We start from the raw sequence: 22,910 nt of genomic DNA on the forward strand, positions 1-22,910 counted from the left end.
CGTGACTTGACGATATGCATGTATGCGGGCTAGTTGGCTCCCCGCTCGAAATTTAGTCACCTGATGTAGTGGGTCTCTTAGGGCTTCGGCGCAAGGTGCACCAGAACGGGATTGTGTGGGCTGGGGGGTTTGGCAGGCAAAAGCTAAAGAGGGTAGTTTTCGATATTTTTTCTTAGTCGCATTTTGATCTTTTCTTCGACATCCCGCAAAACCATCACCAAACTTCCACCACTTTTTGAGCAAGAAGGTTCAGTCTCCGCCACAAACTTGCGGTTAAATCGATTGAAATCTCGTGTTCTTTCCAACCAACACAACATCTGTACGTCTGCGAACGCTCCATCGCCTGTCTGCGAACATCGCCATCGCGTGTTTCGCGCCTCTCGCTTCTTCTTTCTTCCTTCTTCCTACATCCTTGTCGTCCCGGGACGCCATTTCTAACATTTTCCAGATCAAAATGAAGCACCTCGCAGCTTACCTCCTGCTCACCCTGGGCGGCAACGCCTCCCCCTCTGCCAAGGACATCGAGGCCGTCCTCGAGTCCGTCGGCATTGAGGCCGATGAGGAGCGCCTGAACACGCTCCTGTCGGAGCTCAAGGACAAGGACATCAACGAGCTGATCTCTGAGGGCAGCTCCAAGCTGGCGTCCGTCCCCTCGGGCGGTGCCGCTGCCGCTGCCTCGGGCGGTGCCGCCGCTGGCGGCGCTGCTGCCGCCGACGCCCCGGCCGAGGAGGCCAAGGAGGAGGAGAAGGAGGAGTCTGACGACGACATGGGCTTCGGCCTGTTTGACTAAGCGTTGCGCTCTCTTTCGAGAACTGCTAAGCGTCAAGTTCGCTCCAGCCAAATGTACCGACAACGACCAATACACTCGTCCATGCATTCGAACGAGGAATCTCGAGCACGGCCACCGCACACCCATTTTTCCGAATACACGAGCCGACGGGGCACCGGCGCGTTTTCTTTCACCAACCCCCCACACGGAAACCTGGCGGACTGCTCTCTCTGTCTTGCGTAGAGGGGCTTCTGCCATTTGCAACTGGATCTGGGAAGGAAAACACTGGCGCTTTGACGACATTCTAATTCGGTGGAAAAGAAGATGGCTGCGGCAGCCTTGCTTCATGGGTACATCTGGGGTTCAATCTGCTAGAAAACAAAAATTCAAAAAGTGGAAAGCAACGTGTGGTTAAACGTGAAATGGATGCACAAGTACGACGTAGAGAACGATGTACACAGGGACAGACATTGGCCGCCCCTTCACACATCTCGCCGAAAAGCAACTCCTACTTGGCTCGTGAAAATTCAGGCACTTTGTCTTATCTAATCAGTCACGTGGCCCATTTGCATAAATCTGACTAAGAACGGAAATTGGTACCTGCTATGCCGTTTACCAAAGTGGAGACGCCTGGTTGCTCACGGCAACGAAGTCGACGCGCTGATTGGCTGGACCCATCTACCAAAATAATACTGGGCCCCGTTATGGAGCCGTCCCCCCCAAAACAGAAGCTCTCAATCGAAACAAGTGCACGATGGCACCCGAACCAGGATGCCAGGGCGCCATGCACAATAACAATTACATGCTTGGGTAGGCTCCCGTACGATCCTCTGTTCCCTTTTCTTTTTTTTTCTTTTCCCTTGTTCTCCGCCTCGTTCATGAAACACCTTATTGCCAATCCCTGGCTGCCTCATTCCTACCTTTGTTTTTGCGTTTCGTTGTTTTCGCCTCTTTTCGATTTTCTTTTCGACGAAATCGTTCGCGTAACCTCGACCAGCACCTCTATATCAATATCGATTCTCGCGCCGTTGCCATTTGCCTTTCAAACGGTACTACCATAGGCACCCTTGACGCCATTCCCAACGACGGAGATCCAGCATTGCATCCGCCACCAAAACGACATCGCGAGCATATCATCATAGCCACGCGTATTGACATCTGACATCACCAACCCCTCGCCAACACCACAATGGCCACGGTGTCGCCCACACCCGCCGGCCAGGGGAGCCAGTTCACCTCGATGGGCCGCCGGACATCGGCTCGCCAGGCCTTGCGGCGCCCACCGTCGCGCTCGCAGATGAGCGGTGCCGCATCGGGTACGGCCTCGAAACGGACCTCGAACGCGGCGGCCGCCGGCGCTGCAACAGCGGCATCCGACTCGCAGCAGCAGCAGTACGCGGCACTGCACGACAGCTCGGATGACGAGATGCCAATTCCCATGAAGCTGAGCGCCCTCACCAAGGCGCTTCTGAGTGACGGGGCATCGGCTCCTGAAGGCACGGCGGCAGCAGCGGCAGCGGCAGCAGCACAAGAAGCGGCGGCGGCGACAGCGGCAGCGTCGTCAACAGGCACCGGTATGGCGACACGGCGAAGGAGTGCCCTGAACCGTTCAACATCGTCTACCGCAGGCGCCGAAACAGACGGCAGCAGCCAGCTCCCGTCACAGAACGACCGTCCAGGCGTGCGGCAGACAAGACGCCATGTTCGTGCTGGCAGTGTCCAGGCATCGGGCGGCGCTCCCTCGTCTGCATCGCGGCCGACCTCGCCGCCCACACTCCTGAGTGGCAACAGCAGTCCTGCACCGCGCAAGCGCGTCGTCCGTCTCAGTACCACTACGCCTGCCGGCGGCATGGGCCCTGTCCAGCCGCCCATCCGTCGGTCGCTGTCGGCATCCAAACACGCAACGCGACGCGGAACAGCCGCCGCGGCCGAGGAGAGGGGCGCTGAGTTGCCTCCTGCAGCTGCGGCTGTCTCGTCAATCGATGCCGTCATGTCGACTGCAGCACCGCCTGCCGCGCCTGCTGAGACCATCAACACACCTGCATCGGCCGTTCGTCGTGTGCAGATCGCCGTCGGCTCATCCGGCGGCCGGAGCGCCAGCCGTGCCACGCGTCTTTCCACGTCGTCGTCATCGTCGGCACTCCGGACCACCCGCCGTACCGAGTCGGCTGCTGGGCACCACAGCGACGCGGAGCAAGCCGCGCCGTCCCATGAGGAGCCTCCATCTACCGTCGGGCGTCCGTCGTCGCAGCATCAGCAACAGATGGGCAGCGCCCTGCGGTCGTACGCGGGCGGCAGTGGTTCGTCGGCCGGCACAACGGCTCGCAGTGGCAGCCGCGACATCGATCCCCAGCAGGCCCTCCAGAGCTCCATGCGTATCAAGCGTGTGGGCAAATCCCTGGGCGGTGGATTCCTGAGTGGCCCTGCGCGACGGGGCCGGAGACGGACGAGCGACGAGGAGGGCGAGGGCCACGGTCCTGAGGACATGCTGCAGCCACACCATGACAGCGACGCCGGCGGCCTGCTCATGTCGAGCCAAGAGAGCGAGGCAAACGCCATGTACAGCAGCCAAGGCGCGCACAGCGGCAGCGGCAGCGCCTCCCGGTCGCCGTACTTTGATCCTTATGCGCGAGGCGACCGTGCTGCAACGGGCAGCCCTGTGAGCGGCAGGACATCGTCTGCCCAGCGTGCAAGCAGTCTTCGCAGCCACGCGTCAAACGTCGATCTGCAGCAGCAGCAGCAGCAGCAACCGGAGATGATGCAATACGAGCCTAAGCAGCGATACGAGGCACCTGCTCCGCAGCAAGAGCCGGAGCAGCCAGACCTTGGCCTTTTGCGCCGACGATCATACCGTGCCGAGGACATTGCGACAGCAGCACCACCACCCAAGGCAGCACCACCACCACCTCCGCCTGTGTCGTCGAATCGGCCCAACTTGCCGTCTGCGCACGACCAAGAAAACGACCTCGCCTACCTGGGCCGCTCGGTCAAGCCTCTGGTTGTGTCCGGTATTGCCGGCCTTGGCGACAAGGAGTACAACGTGAACCAGATCCGCCCCCTGCGCGCAGCTCTGCAGCCGGCCGTGGCCGACGTGAAGCTGCCGTCTGTGTCTGCCGCTAAGGCGACCAGCGCCGCCGCAGCACCACCCGTCGTGTCACCCGAGCGCAAGGTTCTCTCGACAATCAGCCGCAACACGCCGCACCGGTCCGCACCGCCACCGCCACCACCGAAGATGTCCGTGCTCGAGACGGCAACAGGCGCCCCGGCTGGCGCTGCGGCTACGGCCCAGGCTGGCAAGAAGCCGCGGATCCTGCTCAAGGTCAACGGCCGCTCGTACCAGCGCGTAGACTGCGTGGGCCGCGGCGGCAGCGGAAAGGTCTACAAAGTGACGGCCGAGAACGGCAAGATGTTTGCCATGAAGCGCGTGTCGCTCGAAAACGCCGACGAGTCGACAATCCGTGGCTTCATGGGCGAGATCGACCTCCTGAAGAAGCTGTCGGGCGTGGACCGTGTGATTCAGCTGTTTGACTTTGAGATGAACAAGGAGAAGCAGATGCTGAGTTTGGTGAGTCTTCCCCCCCCGTGCCAACGTTCTTCCCATGCCCTCGTACGCCGACTAACTTTCCACGTGCGTAGCTTATGGAGCTTGGTGAGATGGACCTCAACTCACTTCTGCGGCTGCGCCAAAACCCCGAGAGCGCCAAGATGGACCCCGTGTTCGTGCGCTTCTACTGGAAGGAGATGCTGGAGTGCCTGCAGGCCGTCCATGTACACGACATTGTGCACTCTGACCTGAAGCCGGCCAACTTTGTGCTCGTCCAGGGCCGCCTCAAGCTGATCGACTTTGGCATTGCCAACGCCATCCAGACGGAGATGACGGTCAATGTGCACCGCGAGACGCAGGTCGGCACGCCCAGCTATATGTCGCCCGAGTCGCTGATGGACGCCCAGCAGTACGCCTTCACAGCGAACCACCACGGCGCCGGCGGCCGACCCGGCGTGGGCGGCTTTTTGGGCGCCCCCAAGAGCGCCACCAAGCTTGTGAAGCTCGGCAAGCCCAGCGACGTCTGGAGCCTGGGCTGCATCCTCTACCAAATGGTGTACGGCCTGCCGCCGTTTGGCCACATCCAGAACCAGATGGCCCGCTGCCAGGCTATCATCACCTGGACGCACACCATCGACTTCCCGGCGCGCGGTATGGGCGGCACGCCGGTGCCGCCGAGCCTGATCAACACGATGAAGCGCTGCCTCAACCGCGAGCAGCAGCTGCGCCCGACCTGCGACGAACTGCTGTCGCCCATGGATACCTTCCTGTTCCCCGAGGCCCAGTACATGAGCATCGGCGGCGGCGCCGAGTGCATGCCCATCTCCGAGGAGCTTCTGGGCCGCATCATCCAGAGCGTCGTCACCCGCTGCCGCGAGCGCATGCCCACCGATGCCGAGGCTGTTTCGGCCTGGCCGGCTGCCTACTGGTCGAGCGTGCGGCGAGCCGTGGCTGCGCGGGAAGAGAAGCAGCAGTAATGCTGGCGAAAAGCATGCTGGCGAAAAGCATGCTGGCGAAAAGCGCGCTGGAGACAGCTGCGCACAACACAAAATCCCCACCTCCTTGGATTGAATGATATACTGCGTAATTTGTTTCGGGCTCTTTTCTGGTTCTTGGTCACAAAAGAATGGCGTTCCTGCGAGAGTTTCAAAGCGGACCATTTGCATTTCATTGACGTTCTTTTGCATCTGCTTCACTTATGGGCCTTTCTCTTTTTTTCCTTTCTTTTCAGGGCGCACCCATACATTATATCCCTCCTACTTCTTTTTACTTTTGCTCTTTTTTCTGCTTTTGTCTTTTGGTTCTTTTTTTCTTGGAAACGACTTCACTTTTTTTGTATATATCGTTGCTGTTTCGTTTTGCGATGCCTTTCGTCCTCTTTTTGTTTAATCACCTTACGAATCAAGTCCTTTTCTGTTTGTTCCTCGCACTACTCGTCTTTTTGTTCGCCTTGGTTGTGATTCTTTTATTCTCATCCACTCTATCGTAAATACTGTACAAGATGCCATCCGCTGCAAACCAATGATGCTGCCTATGCCTCCGCCTCCACAGACACCTCCTGGATCCGCAGCACCGTAAACTGGTGCTTGCTCTTCACCGTCCGCTTCCGCCGCGTCCGCCGCTTCTTCTTCACCATTGTCCGCAGCGGCTCCGTCTCTACACCCAGCACCACGGCCTTGACACTCGCACCAGGCACATACGGCACGTCAAACGACTCGCCGTTGCTGCTGTTGTTGCTGGTGTTGTCGCGGCCGGCTTCTGCAGTCCCGGCTGACACAGTTTGCGACGTGCTCGCCGCCACCGCCGTCACCGTCCGGTTGCCCACCACGCCCACACGGTTCAGCAGCAGCTCGTCGCCCGGCTGCACGCCCGGCATCTTGAACGGCAGGCGCAGGCTGTCGCCCGGCGTGACGAGGTACGGCCGGCCGTGTATCTGCACGGTGGCGTAGACGGACGGGTGGTTGGACGTGACGGAGGCCACGGCGGCGGCGGTCGACGGCGTTGCGGACGAGGAGGAGGAGGAGGAGGACGACGACGACACTGGTGATGGTGCCGAGGAGGGCGCAAAGAGAATCTGAGAGAGGACCGACGTGGGAAGAGCGGGTGCCGCACCGGTCGAGGAGGAGGTTGACGAGGTCGAGGGAGAAGAAGAAGAAGAGGAGGAGGAGGATGAAACAGTCGGCTCGTTGTGTGAAGACCGGCGGGTCGAGGTGGAGAAAGACTGTGTTGCCGCGGTGTTTGCAACGGCCGGCAGCCGCAATGGTAGAGCAGCGGCCTGGGGGAACGGAGACACTGCCACCTGCCGGCCGGAACCGCCAGCGCCGCGGGCTGAGGTGAGCGCACTGCGGAAAGCAGCGCGCAGCGTGGGTTGCGAACGCATCGTTTTGCCGTTCTGTGTCGTCCTGGGTGCGTCGTCTTTCTGGCCCCTAGAGACTCAATTGGAGACCGCAGAATTGCCACTGCTGCCGGGTATGTATCGGTCGATCAGACAAGCGGTCTGCAAGTTGTAGCGGGACGCCGTGGTCGTCAAACACGCGACAGGATGAGGCGGTGCGTTAGGACAATCGGTCGGTTCGAGAAAAAACAGACGATCGCAGGGGAAAATTTGGAGCATGCCGGGTACCCACTTTTTACAAGGGAACATTAGCTAGGAAGTCGTGACTGGTCACGTGTTACTTCTGGTTCCACTTCACGAGGCCGGCAAGTGGAAGAAGGTTAAAATATCCTGCAAGCATGTAAACACAGACGCCCTGGGATTTCGAATTTACCCCGTGTAACTTATGATTTCGGGTTTGGTAAATAAGGTGGTGCGTTTTGACGAACGCAGTGTTGCTGGATGTGGCTCTCTTGTATCACGGCATCTAGAGTTGTCAACTAAACCAGCCAACCACAGGCGCTGAAAAAAGCCACTGCCGCGACCCAATACACAAAGCGTCGTAGAATATCATTCTCACAAGGGGAAGTCGCACGTCGTCCTACAACTTGCTTGTTTTTGTCTGTTTTCTGGTCACGCTCGTACATTCCGAAGTTGACATCACAAGAACAGCAACATCCCTTTTTTTTCTTTTTCTTTTTTGGATAAAAAGAGGTTTAGTGACTTACGTACCAGGAACGCTTTGTTCGCGCAAGTAAATATGATAGAATAACAAATGCTAGGGATGAATAAGAATGCTAGAATGACACTGTTGCAGCTTTCAGAAGAAGTAAAGAGTAAATCAGTCGCTCACAGGCGCGGAACAGGAAGCCAACAAGCCCAAGAGTGGATCAACACAAGCCACCAAACAAGGATCCTCAAATATCAGACAGCAACCCTCACATATTTACCTTTCCTCCCTAGTCCACCGATGGCATATATAGAGTGATAGGGTATAATAGTAGAGATGCAAAATAAACATACGGTAACAATGAGCAGGGTCAAGTAAGAAAAGCAGTGCTATGTAGTGCCAAAATTCCAGATATTGCAAATCAAATGGGTAATAGACAGAAAGAAACGACAAAAGGACAAAAGGACGAAAAAGACAAAAGAAACATCGGTCTCGAGAAGTGGTATTAAGAATCAAATAGTGTGGGTGGCGACCACAGCTGATCAAAGGCCAAAAGGACAAAAGGTAAATTGGACAAAGAATCAAAAGAGAACCGAGAAGATGTCAAAAAAGGAAAAAGGCAAAAAGAAGGGAGATGGATACATGGATCGGGACGATCACGTTTTAGAAAAAGGTCGGCTTCGTGAGAACGCGGTATTCAACATAGTCTTCGCCGTCAATCGACAGAATCGTGCCGGGGCTCACCAGCTTGCCCTTAAAGGGACCCGTCGGTTTGCGCTCATACTTGACGCCCATGTAGATCTTGGTGTCTTCGTTGCCGGTGCTGCGCAGCCGCGACGCCTCCTGCGACGCCCAGACCTTGTTAAGGCGGCCGATGTTCTCGTCGAAGGCCTGGCGACTGCTCTTACCGCCGCTTTCGTCGGCGCTGCTACCACCACCTGCACTACCGCCACCGTTCGTCGCTGCCTGAATACCGTTGTGGTGGCTGCCGGCCCGTTGCTCGTTGCGCTGCTGGATGCTCTCCATACGCGTGATCTCACGACGGGCGAGACTGTTAGTGCGCTCCACGCGATCGGTATTATCACCAACAAGCTGAGGCCGGTTCGCTGACAGGCCGGGCCCAGCGGGAAGAGAGTGCCGACCGCCACGGGGTGCAAGCGGGTTGGCCGACCCAACGCCACCAGGCGCAGCGGAAATCGACGCCGGGACCGCTGGCTCGCGGATGTCAAGGGTGGAGCGGCGGCTCTGGCGCAGCTCCGGACCCGAACTCTCGCGTCGGGCACGGCCGTCCAGGACGCCATCTGGATAGGAGGACGGCACCACGCCGTTCTTGTCCAAAGTAAGGTCACCACCAGTCCTGGCGAGCTCGTGACGGTCAACAATGCGACCCGCTTCCCGATTAAGGTTGGCCGCAGTGGCAAAACTGATAGTATCAAGTCGGCCAGAGGTGCCCAGGGTGCTTTGCGCAGCACCGCCTGCGTTGATAACACGGGCCTGGGCATCGTACACGGCATTTGCCTCGTTGGCGGTGCGCTCACTAGGCTTCTCGCCTTCGTCGATCTGACGCTGACGCACACGGACGTATTCCTTAACCTCGGGGCGGGACAGATGCCGGATGTGATTTTCGAACTCGACCTCGTCGTAATGGATCCACAGAGCGCCGGCGCCCTGTGGAAAGTTGCCGAGAACCGGTCGGCCGTCGCGCGTCTCGCGCGTCACTTTGACACGGAACATGTCGTTGGCACCGAGGATGCCAAAGACAGCGTGCTTGTCTTCGACTTTCTCCTCGCTCGAGCCGCGCCAGTAGCCCAACAGAATCTTGGTGGGCCGTGTGCCAGGCAGAAGGTCAATGGCAGACCTCTGGATGGCGGACGCCACGGAGGCCGACCCGATTTGCGCCAGGTGGCCGTTGGAGGGCAACGGGGCGTCGAGCGCGCTTGGGCCCGGGTCCATGGATGGCAAGGAAACACCGTAGTGGCTGCCCATACGCCGCTTCTTATCCGGACGGTTCGCGTTGACGACATAATCTGGTAGATCAACGCCGTATGCAATCTGGGCGGGTGGCTGGTTGTCAGGAATTGGGTGCATGGCCGCGCGACGCATCGCTTCCTTGACAGCGGCCTTTTCGGCCAGATCACTCTCCTCGGGTGTCTCAGGCACGCTAAGCGCATCGGTGCGAATTTTGACATACTCCTTGACCTGATTGTGGTCAAGGCCGATCAGGTGCTTCTCGAAGACGACGCGCTCGAATGTCACCCAGCTGCCACCGGGGCCCGGTGGGAGGGGGTACTCGGATGAGATAGGCTGACCGATACGGGTGAACTGGATGACCCGGGTGCGCAGCCGGTCGCGCGTGTCAATGAAACCAACGACTGCATGGCGCTCGGACACGTCAGGCACACTGGAGTCGCGCCAATAGCCGAGGGCAATGGATTTGGCGTTTGTCGTCGGCGCTTGAGGTGCTGCTGGCTGTGTTGTCTTGGGCGTCCGGCGCCACGCTTCAAAGTGCGTGGTTTCGTGCGATGGGGGACTGCGGTCTCTGCTGTCGTCGGCGGTATCGTTGTAGATAGACGATCGTTTCCGCTTGAGGTACAGGTCTGGGGACCGGTCCCGGGCGTCATCCATAGACAGGTCCTCATGGTCAGACGCGACACGGACGGGAGACGAATGAAAACCGTTGGATTGGGTATCGACAACAATCTCATCCTCGTATGCGCGGGCCGGAAAGTGGCCGTTGGTGTCCATTAGAGGCCGGTCACCGTTAGTGGTGAGTGGGCGCGACGTGACAGAGTTAATAGGATCCCCGGACGGGTCCCGGACGCCTCTGTCGGCCGCAGGCAACTTTTCTCGATGGTCTGATGGTGCGCTACATAAGAGGCAATGGAGATCAAATATTAGTCACGTGTCGTACCGAGCCTTTGTTTGACAATGAAAGATTCAAAAAAGGGTACAAGTGCCAAACGAAAAACAAAATAAAGGAAGGGGATTGGACTGGTTGCAGAGGCGGAGTATGTGAGCTCCCACTCAAATCACATATACGTTCACTCCTAAAAGTGAGACCGAGAACCAACGCCGAGGAGATCAGCAATGATATAAGAAATAACAGCCCAGCTAGAGAGAACAACACCAGCCCACTTGGTTTACCAATACGCCAACGGAGAATTAGGGAGACACGTCAGGCTTGGGGTGTGTGAGGTGACAAGAAAGTTGGCCTGAGATTCAAGATGAGTTGCGATTTGGACGAAGCAACGGCGCGGGGACAAAAATCGCTGCGAGAGGGAGAAAGGCAGCAAGGCACAAAACCCAACGTACACCTGATGGGAAATGGGAGGGAGGGGGGGGGCTTAGAACCAAAGTGAATAAGCCAAGAGACAAAGCCGGCACCTCGCCGTTGGCAATCCAAAGCCAGGTTGCACAAGTAAAAACACGTGTGGTGGGTAAATGCGAGGTTGGATGAAGCGGTTGAGAGATAAATATAGCAGACGCGGGAAGTCTCGAGGGCAGAGGCAAGGGGAGAGAGGACACCGAAAAGTAGCATGAGGTTTAAAAGTAAAAGGGTAAAACGAGAAGAACGGGACAGCGAAAGAAAATAGAAAATTAGGCAGGGTTGTGCAGAATCGGTTGAATAAAGTAGCAGGCGTTACGTTACGCACGTAACATGAAAAGGGCGGTTGGACACCAAAGCGACAACTCGTGCAACTTAAGCATACGATGGGAATAAAGAAGCGAATAGCAAAAGAGACAAATAATGAGTGCGAAGGAAAAAGAACGGCGGGTAGGAGCAGAAAGGTAACAGGCAGAAGTTGACAACCAAAGAGACACGACAAGCGGCAAAGAGGAGAAAAAAGTGGAACTCATCGTGGATGGGTAGGCAAAGGAGGGTGTTGTGTTAGAGTGGTTGCATTGGCACGCAATGGACGTCAAGTGACGGCAACCGTGAACCAGAGGCTTCGAGATAGGGGGGTGGAGGAGTTGCTGAGTCCAGCGTCTAGACAGCGTGTCTGCTTGTAGCTCCTCCAGCTCCTCGAACCTGCAACCCAAAGGGTAAATGAGGATAAATGGGGGCTAAATGAACTGTGATGAAGTAGATTCTGATGGCGGTCATTCGGTAGGCGCGAAGGTCGTTCTGTTCTGTGCAGTGGAGTGCATGAGAGCAAACGGCGAAAGAGAATGGTCTGTGCATGCCTTTCGTTTATGAGGACATTTCCACTTGGGGCGACATGAATTATGAGGCCTTATCAAGCTCATGATTGCAGCACGACAACGCGTCAAAACGACTTTGGAGAAGACGATCGGGATGCGGGCAAGGCGAGAAACATGACATGATGAACAAAAACAACCATAAACAAAATGCAAAGATGTGAAATGAAGTACATACCCAGACACGTAGGCTGTCGATGTCCGTCTCGGAAAGCCGGGGATGAGGCCTGTGGAGGCGGCCAGGTCGGCCGGTGCAGCCGACGGTAGCGGACGACGCACCTTAGGCGGCGGCGAGGGCACCGGCGACGGCTGTTGCTGCTGACCGCGAGATACGACTGGTGGCAGCTCAGCGGATGGTTGGGTGTGCTGGTTTTGCTGGGCTTGCAGGACTGGCTGAGATGGCTGCGCTGGCTGAGCAGTCGGCGGTGGCGGCGGGGACAAGCCCGAAGCATGAATTGTGCTCTCTCCAAAGTCCCTGTCCTTTTTGGCGGGTGACGCCGAGCCCGAGTGAGCAACCGATGCACGGCGTCCAGCAAGGGCAGCGATGGCGTCGAACGCAAGATCGGACTGGTTGGCCGCAACAGCCGGAGCAGTCGCAGCAGCCGGGGTCACAGTTGGCGAGGCTGTCGTGTTGCGCACACGCGCGACCACCTCGGAGTCCATGAGGCCGTCGGACACCCGGGGGGCGTGAAACGAGGAATGGCGATATCCGGGTCGTCAGGGATGTTGATATCTATGTTGATGTGAAAGGGGCCAAGCTTGAGGGCTTGGGGATCTGTTGGAAGGGAAGGGACGTTGCAAGACAGCACAAGGCAGAAGGCAAGGAGGCAGCAAGGAAGTTGCGCCCCCAAAAAGAAAAAGGGTGTAAGCTATGGAAGGGGCTTTTTGTTGACAACAAGACAGGAGAGAGCGAAACGAAGAAAACGAGCAGGAACGAACGAGCGAGCGAGGGGACGAAAGGGAAGGGGGGTATCAAAGAAGGAACAGGTGCCGGGCAGGCAGGGACGATGGACTGGTTGCTCGCGAGGCCTGCCGCCGTATGGACTCGACTCTGCCTGATTAAAATGGATATAATTGTGGAACAAGGTTAAAAATACTAAAAAGAAAGCAAGGATGGTAAAGAACAGCAGAGGCGCATACAACGTACGTTGGGCGCACGATGTATGTTGTATTTTGCAACGGGAAGAACGAGAGCCCGTTGGACCACAAAGGGAAGAGCGGGAAGATACCTCTTTGCGAAGAAGGCAGGGGGTGACGGGCGGGCTAGGGGAGTTGGTTGAGAAAGAGAAGTGGAGGAAATACGAAATTAGGCGTCTGTTTTGGTTGTCAATTATCATTAAGAATTTACCTTGGGGGGGTGGGGGGTGATCTAGGCCAGGTCATGTGTTCTGAATGGCCAGTAGTTAGGCCAAGCCAGCAACAGCAATGGTGTCGAATAGGGGCCGCGAAAGTGGGTGGGCACCAGAAAGCCCGCAAACTACAAAAAAGGAAAGAGCGGTGTTGCGAAACATCGAATTGGGAAACAACAATGGTACGGTGTTGGCAAACATACGTGCAACACGACGCGACAAGAGCAGACCACAGGCTGCTTCCAAATCAAGTGTAGGGAAGGAGACACCAAAAAACGGTGAGCAGGGCGCACAAGAGGGAAGGAGCGATGCAGCAAGCGCGTCGTTGGCGACGGCCGAGAGACACGATGCAGAATGGTCGTATCGGCAAGAGCCCTGTGGACAGAATAGGAAAGAGCGATGGTGCAGAAAACGGCCGATCTGCCCAGCCCGCCCAAGAGCCCAGCGACATGAGGTGAGAATGAGAATGAGAGATACAAAGGCACGCATTGCTAATACGAGCTTGTCAAGAGAGCGCTCTGTAGAACGGTCCTGCGGCTGCCGGACCGTGCATCTCTGGGCCCTTTTCGCGCCGTGGTGGAATGCAATACGCGAAGCGCAGCAGGACTTCGTTTCTTCCACTCGTGGTGCTCTCATCTCAGTGAAACGAACGTAGAATACGACAAAGTTGGTGGCTTGGTACTGTGTCTTGCGGTCTTTCCTCGTCGCAGCGGTCTCACTCCGAATTTAGGAAGCACGGAAGCCGTGTCTGTTGGTTCGGGAAGGCTGCCAGCCGAAGGACAAAAATAGGCAAGAGCGATGGCAAGCGGCGAAGGGGAAAGGCGGGAAGCAACGCTGGGCGCGAAACAGCAATAAATGAACATTGTAAACAAAGAAAACGACAGAGCTGCGACGTACGGAGTAAGGCCAAAGACCAAAGAGACGAGACGGCAAGACACGAGAAAGTAAATGAAGTCCCCTCCACGACGAGAAGCCCGTTTACGACGTGATATCCCGCAATCCTCAGTGTCAATTTACGCTGGTGGAAAGGAAGACGAAAAAGGCCCCAAAGAATACAGCCCACCAGGTTTGCGCCGGGTAGGCCTTTCCAAGACGGGCCAGGGGGTTGATGGTATTTGGAAGGGTCGCTATTTCCGAACCTACTCCGTATGCCGTACGGCAAGAGCAGTTTAGCGTTAGTGGCTCGAGACGAGAAGTGACGGTCGTCATGGAAGTCGCGCCTTCCTCAGGATCCTCCATTCCTGATAGGGCCGTCATCAATCGATCACTCCAGGCTTCATTTCCACAAAAACCGAGACGTAAATCCTTCAACCTCGTTGGTTCTACCGGGCCAGCCAGCTCAAGCCTGTCTACCTGTCTACCTGTCTACTTGACTACTTGTCTACAGGCTCACGAAGTCGCCAAGAAACGATATTACGATATTGCCAGAACCCTCACCGCCGTCACCCTCAGCCTGTGACGGTGTAACAGACGACGCTGCCACTTACCACGTTCTCTGTCCATTACTCGTTTCTCCTCTCCTTGTGGAAACGTGGAAACGAACTAAAAGTTGGCTGATTGCCAGTGATGGGAGCAGGTGAGTTGGGTATGTATCTTACGGAGTAGGGTGGCCGCCCTGCAATGTGTGGTTACGCAAGTCTGGTCGTGTCTCGCTGTTTTGTACGTGCAACTGTATTTCGTACCTGTACGATGTACCTCTGTCTCTTTCTGGTGTCTGTGCGGTCCTTTATTGCTGTCCATTTTATGCTTTCCATTTTGTTCTCCGTCTTTGTCTGTCGCCGTTTTCTCTACTTTCTCTACTTTCTCGTTCTTCACCTATGTCGTACATTTTTATCTCTTGATCGTCGCTTGCCGCCCAAGACTTGGCGCCTGGAAACACGGCTCTCGATTGCAACGATGGCAACGATCCAGGCTGCGGCGAGGACAACTCCTTTTCTCATGCGCACGCACGGCCATGCATACTACATAGCCTGGTTGGGTTGTCTCAACTTCCAACGCTTGTCAACTGCTTATTGGACAGACTTACATTAGCTCAATGGGTCACAAGAGACTATGAAAGAGCGGAAGAGGGCAAAGGAAGCTGGACACCACCCTGTGCCAAATAGGCGTGAACCAAAAGAGTGCTGGGCGGCAAATTGAAACGAAAGAAAGGCCAAGTAATTACTATTTCTCGAAAGAGGGCTCCATGAACAGCTCCTGTATGTCGTCCTTTGCGACGATGATACGTGGCTCTCTGTGCTCTCTGTCTATTCAATACTTTGTTCATTTATCCAGGAACGACGTGGTGAGGGAATAATAAACCCGAAAGATGTACAAAATAAATGAAGTGAAGCTCCCAAAAATGGCTCGTTGTCCAAAAACGCCCAATGCAATGCTGTGTTTCGTGAAAAAGTAAAACAATCAATGCAGCACCCAAGCAGCCAGGGCCAGGGCCAGGGTCAGAGGCGACCGACTTTGTCCAAAATATCCAGCCGCCAGGCTCGACACCCTTTTCCCGAAACGTTGACAACTCAGAGCGTGCCCCTGCGCCACCCAATCGTTGCAGTGGGGACACACAGGGAGCCAAGCCAAATTGGCCTGGACCAATGCCCAACGCCCTTTTTTTTTGGTTCTTTTGGTTCTTTTGGTTCTTCCACCTCAGCGGCTGGAAAAAGGCTGAAATAGCCGCCCACGGTAACCCTCTCTCTGGCATGTATTAGTGTGTTTTTGGGAACCCTTGTTCACAACTCTGGGCTTGGCTCTTTTGCTTCGTTCCTCTTGTTGCTGTTGTTGTCGCCTTTTCCCTCTGTGACAGAATCTTGGCCGGCGGCACTCTTAGCATCGCCATTCTTCTTCTTCTTCTTTTGGTTCTTGCCGCCACCCGCCTTGCCCTTGCTGCCGCCGTCGTCCCGGGCGCCTCTGCCGTTGCCGGCAGAAAACCGCCCCGCCGCCACAGCATCGAAGCGTGGCCACAGCGGGTCTGTGCTGAACGTGGTGTCGGAGAAGCGCATGTAGTTGACGAGGCCGTGGTCGACCACGGCCACGAGGACGCAGCGGCGGCCCAGCTTGAGGCGGCGGTAGATGGTAGGCAAGGGGGGGGAGGCAGAGGATTGCTTGGAGGGCGTCGACGACGGTGCCGGTTCGGCCGCAGTGGTGGCGGACTGCGCCGCCAGCCGGCTCCTCTTACTCAGATGTGCCGTGGCGGGCAAGGGAGGCACAGAGGCCAGCAGCTCCGAGACCTGCTCTAGTGTGGGCACGCCCGTGGCGTGCGCGTCGGCCACGGCCATGTAAAAGTCGGGCGGCGGGGGCCGAATCTTGGAAAATGACTTGGATGACGAGGTCGTCGACGTGCCGGACTTCCAGACGTGAAAGACGACGCGGAACGGGTTTTTGGGCCGCTGCGACACGTCCTCTGCCGGAGGACGTGCACCGTATCGATGTGGCCGTATGAGGCGCAACTGCGCATAGATCGGTCGATATGACCGGTAGAGGCCGGGCTGAACCAGCGCCCCGCGAGGGGCATGCTCTCGCAAAGGAAACGACGCAATGGTCGACGAGGGAGAGCTTGGCGACAGTAGAGAAAACAGCCATTGCCACAGGCTCGTCGGGGTTGGTGGACCTGGCGATACTGGTGGCTCTGTTGGTGCGTCCAGTGGAGTCTGGGGATTTGTCTTGACGGCCCGCAGCACCTGGTAGCCGGACCGGCGGAGGTGCGTGTAGACTTGGTAGGTCGGCAGCGGGATGCGGCCGTGCTGGGGATCGTCGTCCGGCCCGATGAGGAGGGCGTATGCCGCCTGCAGACTGAGCGGGATGCCGTGCTCTTCGTCGGCGTCGGTGTCGGTGTCGCCGCGGCCGCCGCGCAGGCCCAAAATCGCCTCCATCTCCCTCAGCGGCCACCACAGCTCCATGGTCCCACGCTCCACCAGGAACAGGGCCTCTTCGGGCAGTAGCCACACGCGGTCGTACCCAGGTCGTGGTGTTGGCTGCTGGTCCTTGGGCAAGGTCGGAATCCATTTGGGCTTGCCCGGGACGGCACCGACCGACGCAAACATGGGCCCTCGGTGGATCTCGACCATGACGACGCGGTGGCGCGTGTGTGCAAAGCGGCGGCGGGTCTCGCCGGCCTCATTGTCCTCGCCGGCCTCGTTGTCTTCATGGTCCCTGTTGCGCTCGGCCGGGCCCCCTTCGTGATCTGCCTCGTCCTCCGGCTCGTCCTGCCAGGCCTCGGGGAAATACCAGCCGCGCACAACGTCGTTGCTACCAGCGTTCTTACCGCCGCCCGCCGTGTAGTGCGTGCGCGTGTGCGCCAGGACCGTCTCCATGACGGCGCGGCTCTGCTCGAGAGCATCGCGCTGGGCGCGTGTGCCGTGTTCTTCAAAGTCCTTTTCGCCCTTGCGGATGGTCTGCGAAGAGATGTGCGGTTTGCGGTTCCGAGCAGGCGTGGGCGTCGCAGAGGGTGCCGACACGCTTGCATCGCCGCTGACATTGGCTCCGACAAACGCAGCAAACGCGCGATAGTCCTGGACCTCGACGCCGCCGTCCTCGTCATCATCGTTGTCGTCGTCCTCGTTGTCGTCGCCGCCGCCGCCGCCGCCTCTCCGAGATGGTCCAGCAGCATTGCGGCGCCTGCCTGGGGGAAGGGCTGCTTCATCATCGTCGTCGCCACCCACCAGCAGAGGGTCCTCGCCCTCGTCCGCTATCGTATCATCCGAGACAGCGACAGGGCTTGAACTGTCGCCGTCCTGTCGTATTTGCGCCGGAGGCATTTGTGAGATTATGTGAGTGTAGGGGCAAAGATGGCGAAAATACAGAGATATAAAATACTATGGGCAAGCGCAAGTCATGGTCGTCGAAAAGTTGTCGTTTCTTTCTTTGGCAAGAACAAGAACTTTATGATTGTGATGTTGTGTTGTGAGTATCAGCTAAAGAATGCCTTTCCATTCAGTGACTGGTAAGGCTTTAGTTCGAAAAGGCGAAAAAAATTACAGCGGGCTACCATCCACTAAGATAGCCTCGGGGGAGCCAGCTGCCCGTCTTTTCATATAAGGCTCCACTTTTGCCCCATACAGAGCCTCACGCCGTCAAAACCTCACAGCCTTCTCAGAACGTCGTGTACCTTGATCAACTTCCTACGCCGTAGAGCTGTAAGTTGATATTACATGGTTTCTATTGGGAGTTGTGCATTCAGGAGGAAGATGAAAGTAACTCCTTCGGAAAGTAAGAATACTGGGCACATGGGCGAGAAAAGCGAGACAAATGATTGGGAATATGGCACAAAATACAAGACAAAATCGGGTCGTAAAACGTCGCCTCTTTGCCAGGCGCGGATCCTTCTCCATCTTGTGCCTGGCAACGCATCACATATCTAGCTGGAATCCCAGCTGCGTCTCCACTGTGCCTTCCGTAGCCTCGCGTGTCCCGTTTCAAGGCTTGACTCCAAAAACACCAAACGGCCTGCCCCATAGTCCCCAAGAACCAGAAAAATAGAATGTATATATGTACGACACATTGTGAAGTAAGAAGATGAAAATGAAGATGATGAAAATGCGCGGCAGAAGTGAATCGAAAATGCCAACGAGGCCAAGAAGCCAAGAAGCCAAGAGGCCAGAACAAGTGGCCAAGACCCGGGCTCGGTCCGTAAGTGGAGGCCTGAGCGGCCGTGTAAATGCGTTCGCTGATATCGTGGTATATAACAAGTCATCAGGAGTTCGCTTCGTTTGGTAGAGCAGATAATCACTGTCTCGCGGGAGGCATGAGAAGCAGTTGCTGCAGCTGTTGTGCCCTCGACGACTGGCTCTGTCGGTGGTCCGTTTCAATCGGGAGGGACAGATCCAGGCCATGCGCAGCATCGGTGCACACGTGCTCGGTTAACGTGCAGCGGTGATGGATTGGGGCTGCTATTGCTGCCGTTATGCCATCGATGGCGAACTCTTCGTCGCCTCGTTGTGAAAATAAAAGGCTGAGAACGAGTGAAGCCTAGCGTGATCGCCGTGCTGCCGGCTGCCGGTTTCACTCGATCAGTGGCTTCTTCTGGCCGGCCACCATGCACAGGCCGAGATGACGGAGCGAGTCGCGGTCGTTGGCGAGGACAATGGTCCGGGCGGGGAGCATAGGGTTGTTGGGGTCGACCTGAGAGGCGTCCTTCGCGGCCTGCTCGATGGCATCCATTTCCTCCTTACAGGCTTGGTGATCGAGAGGGCAGATGACGATGGGTAACCGCAGGGTGATGTCGCGTGCCGAGCTCATTTGGGCCTGAACGTCAGTGGTGTCAGTGGTGTCAGTGGTTGCGGAACGGAAGAGACTGGAATGGACAAGGACAACAAAACAGTACAAGGGAAAGCTACCTTTATTGCCAAAAAGTACTCGACTTTGTAAAGAGTGGACGTGGTTGTAAAGGATGTCACCTCGTACATGGGAAAGGCCGGCTTCCCCCGGCGGATGATGCCGTCGCTGTCGCGCAGGTCGCGTGCCGGGAAGACGAGTCCGAGGTTCGTGACGTAGCCGGCCTCGGGCATTTTTAATTGCACGTTTTGTGTGTGCTTGGCAATCTTGTTGATCTTTTTGGTCGGCTCGTCACCTTCCGGGTTGAACGTGATCTCCTCTTCGATGCCCAGTGTAATCTTCTGGATGGTCACGCGCTTGGCTTTGCTGAGCCAGTCTGGGTTCGGTGCCAGCTTGATGTATACGGTAATGGGGTCGAGCGGACCGTAGCTCCACCGCGGCAGGGAGATGGCCAGCGTCACGATGTTGTCGGCAGCCACGACGCGGTTCTCCTGCTTGTTGTACATGCCGAACGTCGACAGCGTGTCATAGCGCTGCAGTGGGATGGGGAAGGCGTATTTGTTCTGCATGCTGGCTCCTTGCTGGACCGTGACCACGAGCTCGTAGTAGGTTTCGGCGATGCGGCTCGGCAGTTGTAATGAGGCGGGTGGTATGCGACGGTTCGATTCTTCGCCGCCGCGGCCGAATGGGATGAAGAGGACAAAGGGCAAGTCCATGGCGATGACGTTTTCGGACTCTTTTCCCGGCGGACATCGGAAAAGGAGGAGTTCTTTGCCGACGACGTCGGTGGTGTCGCGGCGGGGGGTGCCAAGGTGCTTCTTGGCCATGTTGTCGGCAGCGGGATGAATGGTCTCGCGGCGCTGCAGGCATATTCGCACGAGCGACACGGCCACGGGCATAGAGAAGCCTTGTGACGGACGAATTTCGACCTTGCCTTCGATGCGAGGCTGTGTAGAGCCCGGTTAGTGATGCAACGTCAGGAAAGAGGAGTGCTTGCTTTCTCAGTCTCAGCAAACTTGAAACGCACCAGAGTTGCAGAGATGCCCGGGTAGCCAACAAGGAAGTTGCTGTTGGGCGGGCCCGAGACCCTCACAAAGGCAGCCATGGTGCTCGCGGCCCCCGAGGGTCCAGAGGGTAGCGGCGGCGACGGAAGCGGGCACGGAGGATGCTGGGACAGAGACGGCCGTGCCGTGCGGGACCTGGGTGTGCGACAAGCGCCAGCAGGTAGGAGAGGAGAGGCAGGGAGGGCGAGGGGAAGTCAACAGCAAAAGGAGCTGTGGATGCCGCGGATACCGTGGACGCGGTCGAGGCCGAGAGAAAGAGATCAAGCGGCCTGGATGGCAAAGGCGCGTCGGAGTGAGCGAATGGTCGTCGAAGTGGCGGTCCGTGAGGCTGCGGTGTCGTCGTTTTGTCTGTCGAGCGTCAACCGACGAAAAACTAAAAACGGCACCTCTATTCGCACCCGGTCGACGTCTGTTCTCGTCGCGGCCAGGTCCTGATCGCCTTGTCCGGACGGAGGCGTTGGTGGGTGTGGCTGTGGTGGAGCGATCGGACTCTGGAGTGCGCAAAGTGGCATCGGACGTGGTGCCCAGCGCGGGCGATGGACGGTCGTGGCCGCGTCTGTGGTCGCGCGTGTGGTCGCAGTCGCAGTCGCAGCTGCAGTCGACGTCGCCAGAAAACTGAAACGATCAAAGAAGTTGCGGAAGAAGAAATCAGAATGTCGTCAGATCAGGCTTTCGTCGGAGTCTTGGCTGCTGGCTGACGCTGATCGAGCCTGTTGGCAGGGCGCTGTTTGACGCTGCGGCTGCCACAATGTGGGGTATTGTTTGCGAAACGGGCCAAGTGCTGTTGTTGTCACCGTCCAAGAGGTCGCTCGTCCTTTGCGGTGCGCTGTAGGAGTTGTCCTGTTGTAGAACTAGAGTAATACAACAAAGGCTGTTCCGTTGCATCCAAGAGCGCTAAGCGCCCTGGCAATTTCTCCGTCACTAATTGGCTTGGGCCAGGCGAAACACTCGGTCCGCTGTTTCTGGTGGGACAGTCGGCCTGGTTTTGCGTGGCGTCGACCAGGAGCTGTGGCCTTCAGCGTTGGCGTTGGAGGTCGAGAGTGATTTGAGCGGAGGAGAAGGCAAAACCCAATTGAAATCAGGAAATGAGGATCGAAAATAGAGTCAACAGATGGTGTTGACAGGCAAGGCGGAATGATGCACCGTTTGGGGCAGGCACGACTGTGGTGTGCTGTGAAGTGCTGGTGCTGGTGCAGGCAGGTGCAGCAACAGTATCTTAGTTGGCTGGCCCCCGTGGTGCGGAAGGTGCAATCGTGCAGCGTAGTCTCTCACTATTTTCAACCTCGTTTTCGTCGCTTTGTTTTCTGTGTTTCCTGTTTCCTGTTTCCGGTTTACGTCGTACACATTACCCGTGCCAGTATGTGGGAAAGACGGCCTGTAGCGAACTGCGCCTGCCTGTTTGCCTCTGCAGCTCCTTCCGTCGCGGGCCTCTTTCCTGTCTGACGACGGGCATGCCTGCCTCTTTTGATGTTTGCAGCGGTTCTGCACACCGTTCCTTGCAAGCCGCCCTTTCTTATTTGATGTAATTTTCAAGGGATCGACTCCGGAACCTCCTTCCCCAATCCCACGCTCTCACGCACACTCCACCCGCAAGCCACCCTCTCGCAATACGCCCCTGCCATCCTTCCCATCCATAGGGCTGTTTATCGGTGCAGCGGGCGGCAGAGTTGGCCGACCGCATCAGGTCTCCCATAAGAGTTCCGCGCACACAACGCTCGTCACGCTTTAGCCTTTATACGCTGACAAAACGTTGTCCACCACTCTCCATAAGTTTCCAGAGGACGTGGCCAGGAAACAACACTGACGAGCAGCAACATTGACCCCAGGATGCAGACAGAGTCTGTTGTCGGTTTCATATTATACTGGCGTCTCAAGAAACACCTTTCTGGTGGCGTTGACTCCTCCAGAGTTTGGCTAGTGTTGGTCGACGACCACTGTGAAAACTCGCTTGTTTGACAGTTTTAGTGAGCTCTACCATCCCAACACTTGAGCCTTTACTGCCAGAGAGCCGCAAACTGCGTATTCCGTACAGCTGGACGCACAGTATGGGCAGCTGCGCATCTGCAAAAGGGAGGCCGGCATCGGGTGCTCACTGGACCCTGGGCTCTCTTGACTCTCGTTTTGCGGTGCTCCTGCAGACTTGCCAAACTCACCCCGCCAGCACTCCAGTCAGGGTCCTCACCATTGGGCCACCTGGCCTGGCCGACGTCACATCGTAGCGGCGAAGGCGATGGTGTTGGTAACCCAATGACCGCCCACCCGAACCACCCCAGCCGTCATCAAGCGCTTCGCTCTGTTCCATGTGCACACGTGACCTGCTGTGGAGTTGATCGTGAGCTGGACACATTGACAAGCATCACGAAACTCGGAGCAGGCCATTGTATCTTGTCATCTTCTGTCGTCACTTCTCGTCATTGTTGCAGAGACCATCATCTTGTCACCAAGCCACTGTGCCACTTTCATTCAACTATGTGCGGCTGAAGGAAGCGGGATGGCAACTTGGACTTGGTTTGCTCTCCTCAGCACGCTGGGGCTTAGCTGCAGTCGTGCACTAGCATAAGGCTTTCTCTGGTCTTTTGTGAATTTCTTTGCGAAACACACCCTTGCCAACCCAAATACAACAGATATTCTCGTCTTGGGTTCCCGTAGCATCAACCCGCCGCACCAAATCAAATAATC

The 22,910-nt window shown here is 56.9% G+C and overlaps 7 protein-coding genes across 7 annotated transcripts; 2 read left to right on the forward strand and 5 right to left on the reverse strand.

Annotated features, from left to right (window-relative positions):
- Positions 1-454: 454 nt before the first annotated feature.
- On the forward strand, positions 455-790 carry SPBR_06280 (large subunit ribosomal protein LP2; the record flags this gene model as incomplete). Its single annotated transcript, XM_040764542.1, has 1 exon — positions 455-790. One exon carries the CDS (start codon positions 455-457, stop codon positions 788-790), a length of 336 nt encoding a protein of 111 aa, XP_040622553.1.
- A 1,168-nt stretch (positions 791-1,958) lies between these two features.
- On the forward strand, positions 1,959-5,290 carry SPBR_05553 (checkpoint protein kinase; the record flags this gene model as incomplete). Its single annotated transcript, XM_040763816.1, has 2 exons — positions 1,959-4,334; positions 4,406-5,290. The coding sequence occupies 2 exons, from the start codon at positions 1,959-1,961 to the stop codon at positions 5,288-5,290; spliced, it is 3,261 nt and encodes a 1,086-aa protein (XP_040622554.1).
- A 554-nt stretch (positions 5,291-5,844) lies between these two features.
- On the reverse strand, positions 5,845-6,693 carry SPBR_06136 (uncharacterized protein; the record flags this gene model as incomplete). Its single annotated transcript, XM_040764398.1, has 1 exon — positions 5,845-6,693. The coding sequence occupies one exon, from the start codon at positions 6,691-6,693 to the stop codon at positions 5,845-5,847; it is 849 nt and encodes a 282-aa protein (XP_040622555.1).
- A 1,327-nt stretch (positions 6,694-8,020) lies between these two features.
- Positions 8,021-10,102, reverse strand: SPBR_05705 (uncharacterized protein; the record flags this gene model as incomplete). The annotated part of the gene is made up of 1 exon (XM_040763968.1): positions 8,021-10,102. One exon carries the CDS (start codon positions 10,100-10,102, stop codon positions 8,021-8,023), a length of 2,082 nt encoding a protein of 693 aa, XP_040622556.1.
- Positions 10,103-11,582: 1,480 nt separating this feature from the next.
- Positions 11,583-12,220, reverse strand: SPBR_06199 (uncharacterized protein; the record flags this gene model as incomplete). Its single annotated transcript, XM_040764461.1, has 2 exons — positions 11,583-11,634; positions 11,736-12,220. The coding sequence occupies 2 exons, from the start codon at positions 12,218-12,220 to the stop codon at positions 11,583-11,585; spliced, it is 537 nt and encodes a 178-aa protein (XP_040622557.1).
- A 3,406-nt stretch (positions 12,221-15,626) lies between these two features.
- SPBR_05715 (tRNA splicing endonuclease subunit) lies at positions 15,627-17,651 on the reverse strand (the record flags this gene model as incomplete). Its single annotated transcript, XM_040763978.1, has 1 exon — positions 15,627-17,651. One exon carries the CDS (start codon positions 17,649-17,651, stop codon positions 15,627-15,629), a length of 2,025 nt encoding a protein of 674 aa, XP_040622558.1.
- Positions 17,652-18,894: 1,243 nt separating this feature from the next.
- SPBR_05930 (uncharacterized protein) lies at positions 18,895-20,272 on the reverse strand (the record flags this gene model as incomplete). The annotated part of the gene is made up of 3 exons (XM_040764193.1): positions 18,895-19,137; positions 19,230-20,114; positions 20,195-20,272. 3 exons carry the CDS (start codon positions 20,270-20,272, stop codon positions 18,895-18,897), a joined length of 1,206 nt encoding a protein of 401 aa, XP_040622559.1.
- Between the last annotated feature and the right edge of the window lie 2,638 nt (positions 20,273-22,910).

The sequence above is a fragment of the Sporothrix brasiliensis genome, assembly GCF_000820605.1.
Source record: "Sporothrix brasiliensis 5110 chromosome Unknown Cont15, whole genome shotgun sequence".
Taxonomy (NCBI): Eukaryota; Fungi; Ascomycota; class Sordariomycetes; order Ophiostomatales; family Ophiostomataceae; genus Sporothrix; species Sporothrix brasiliensis.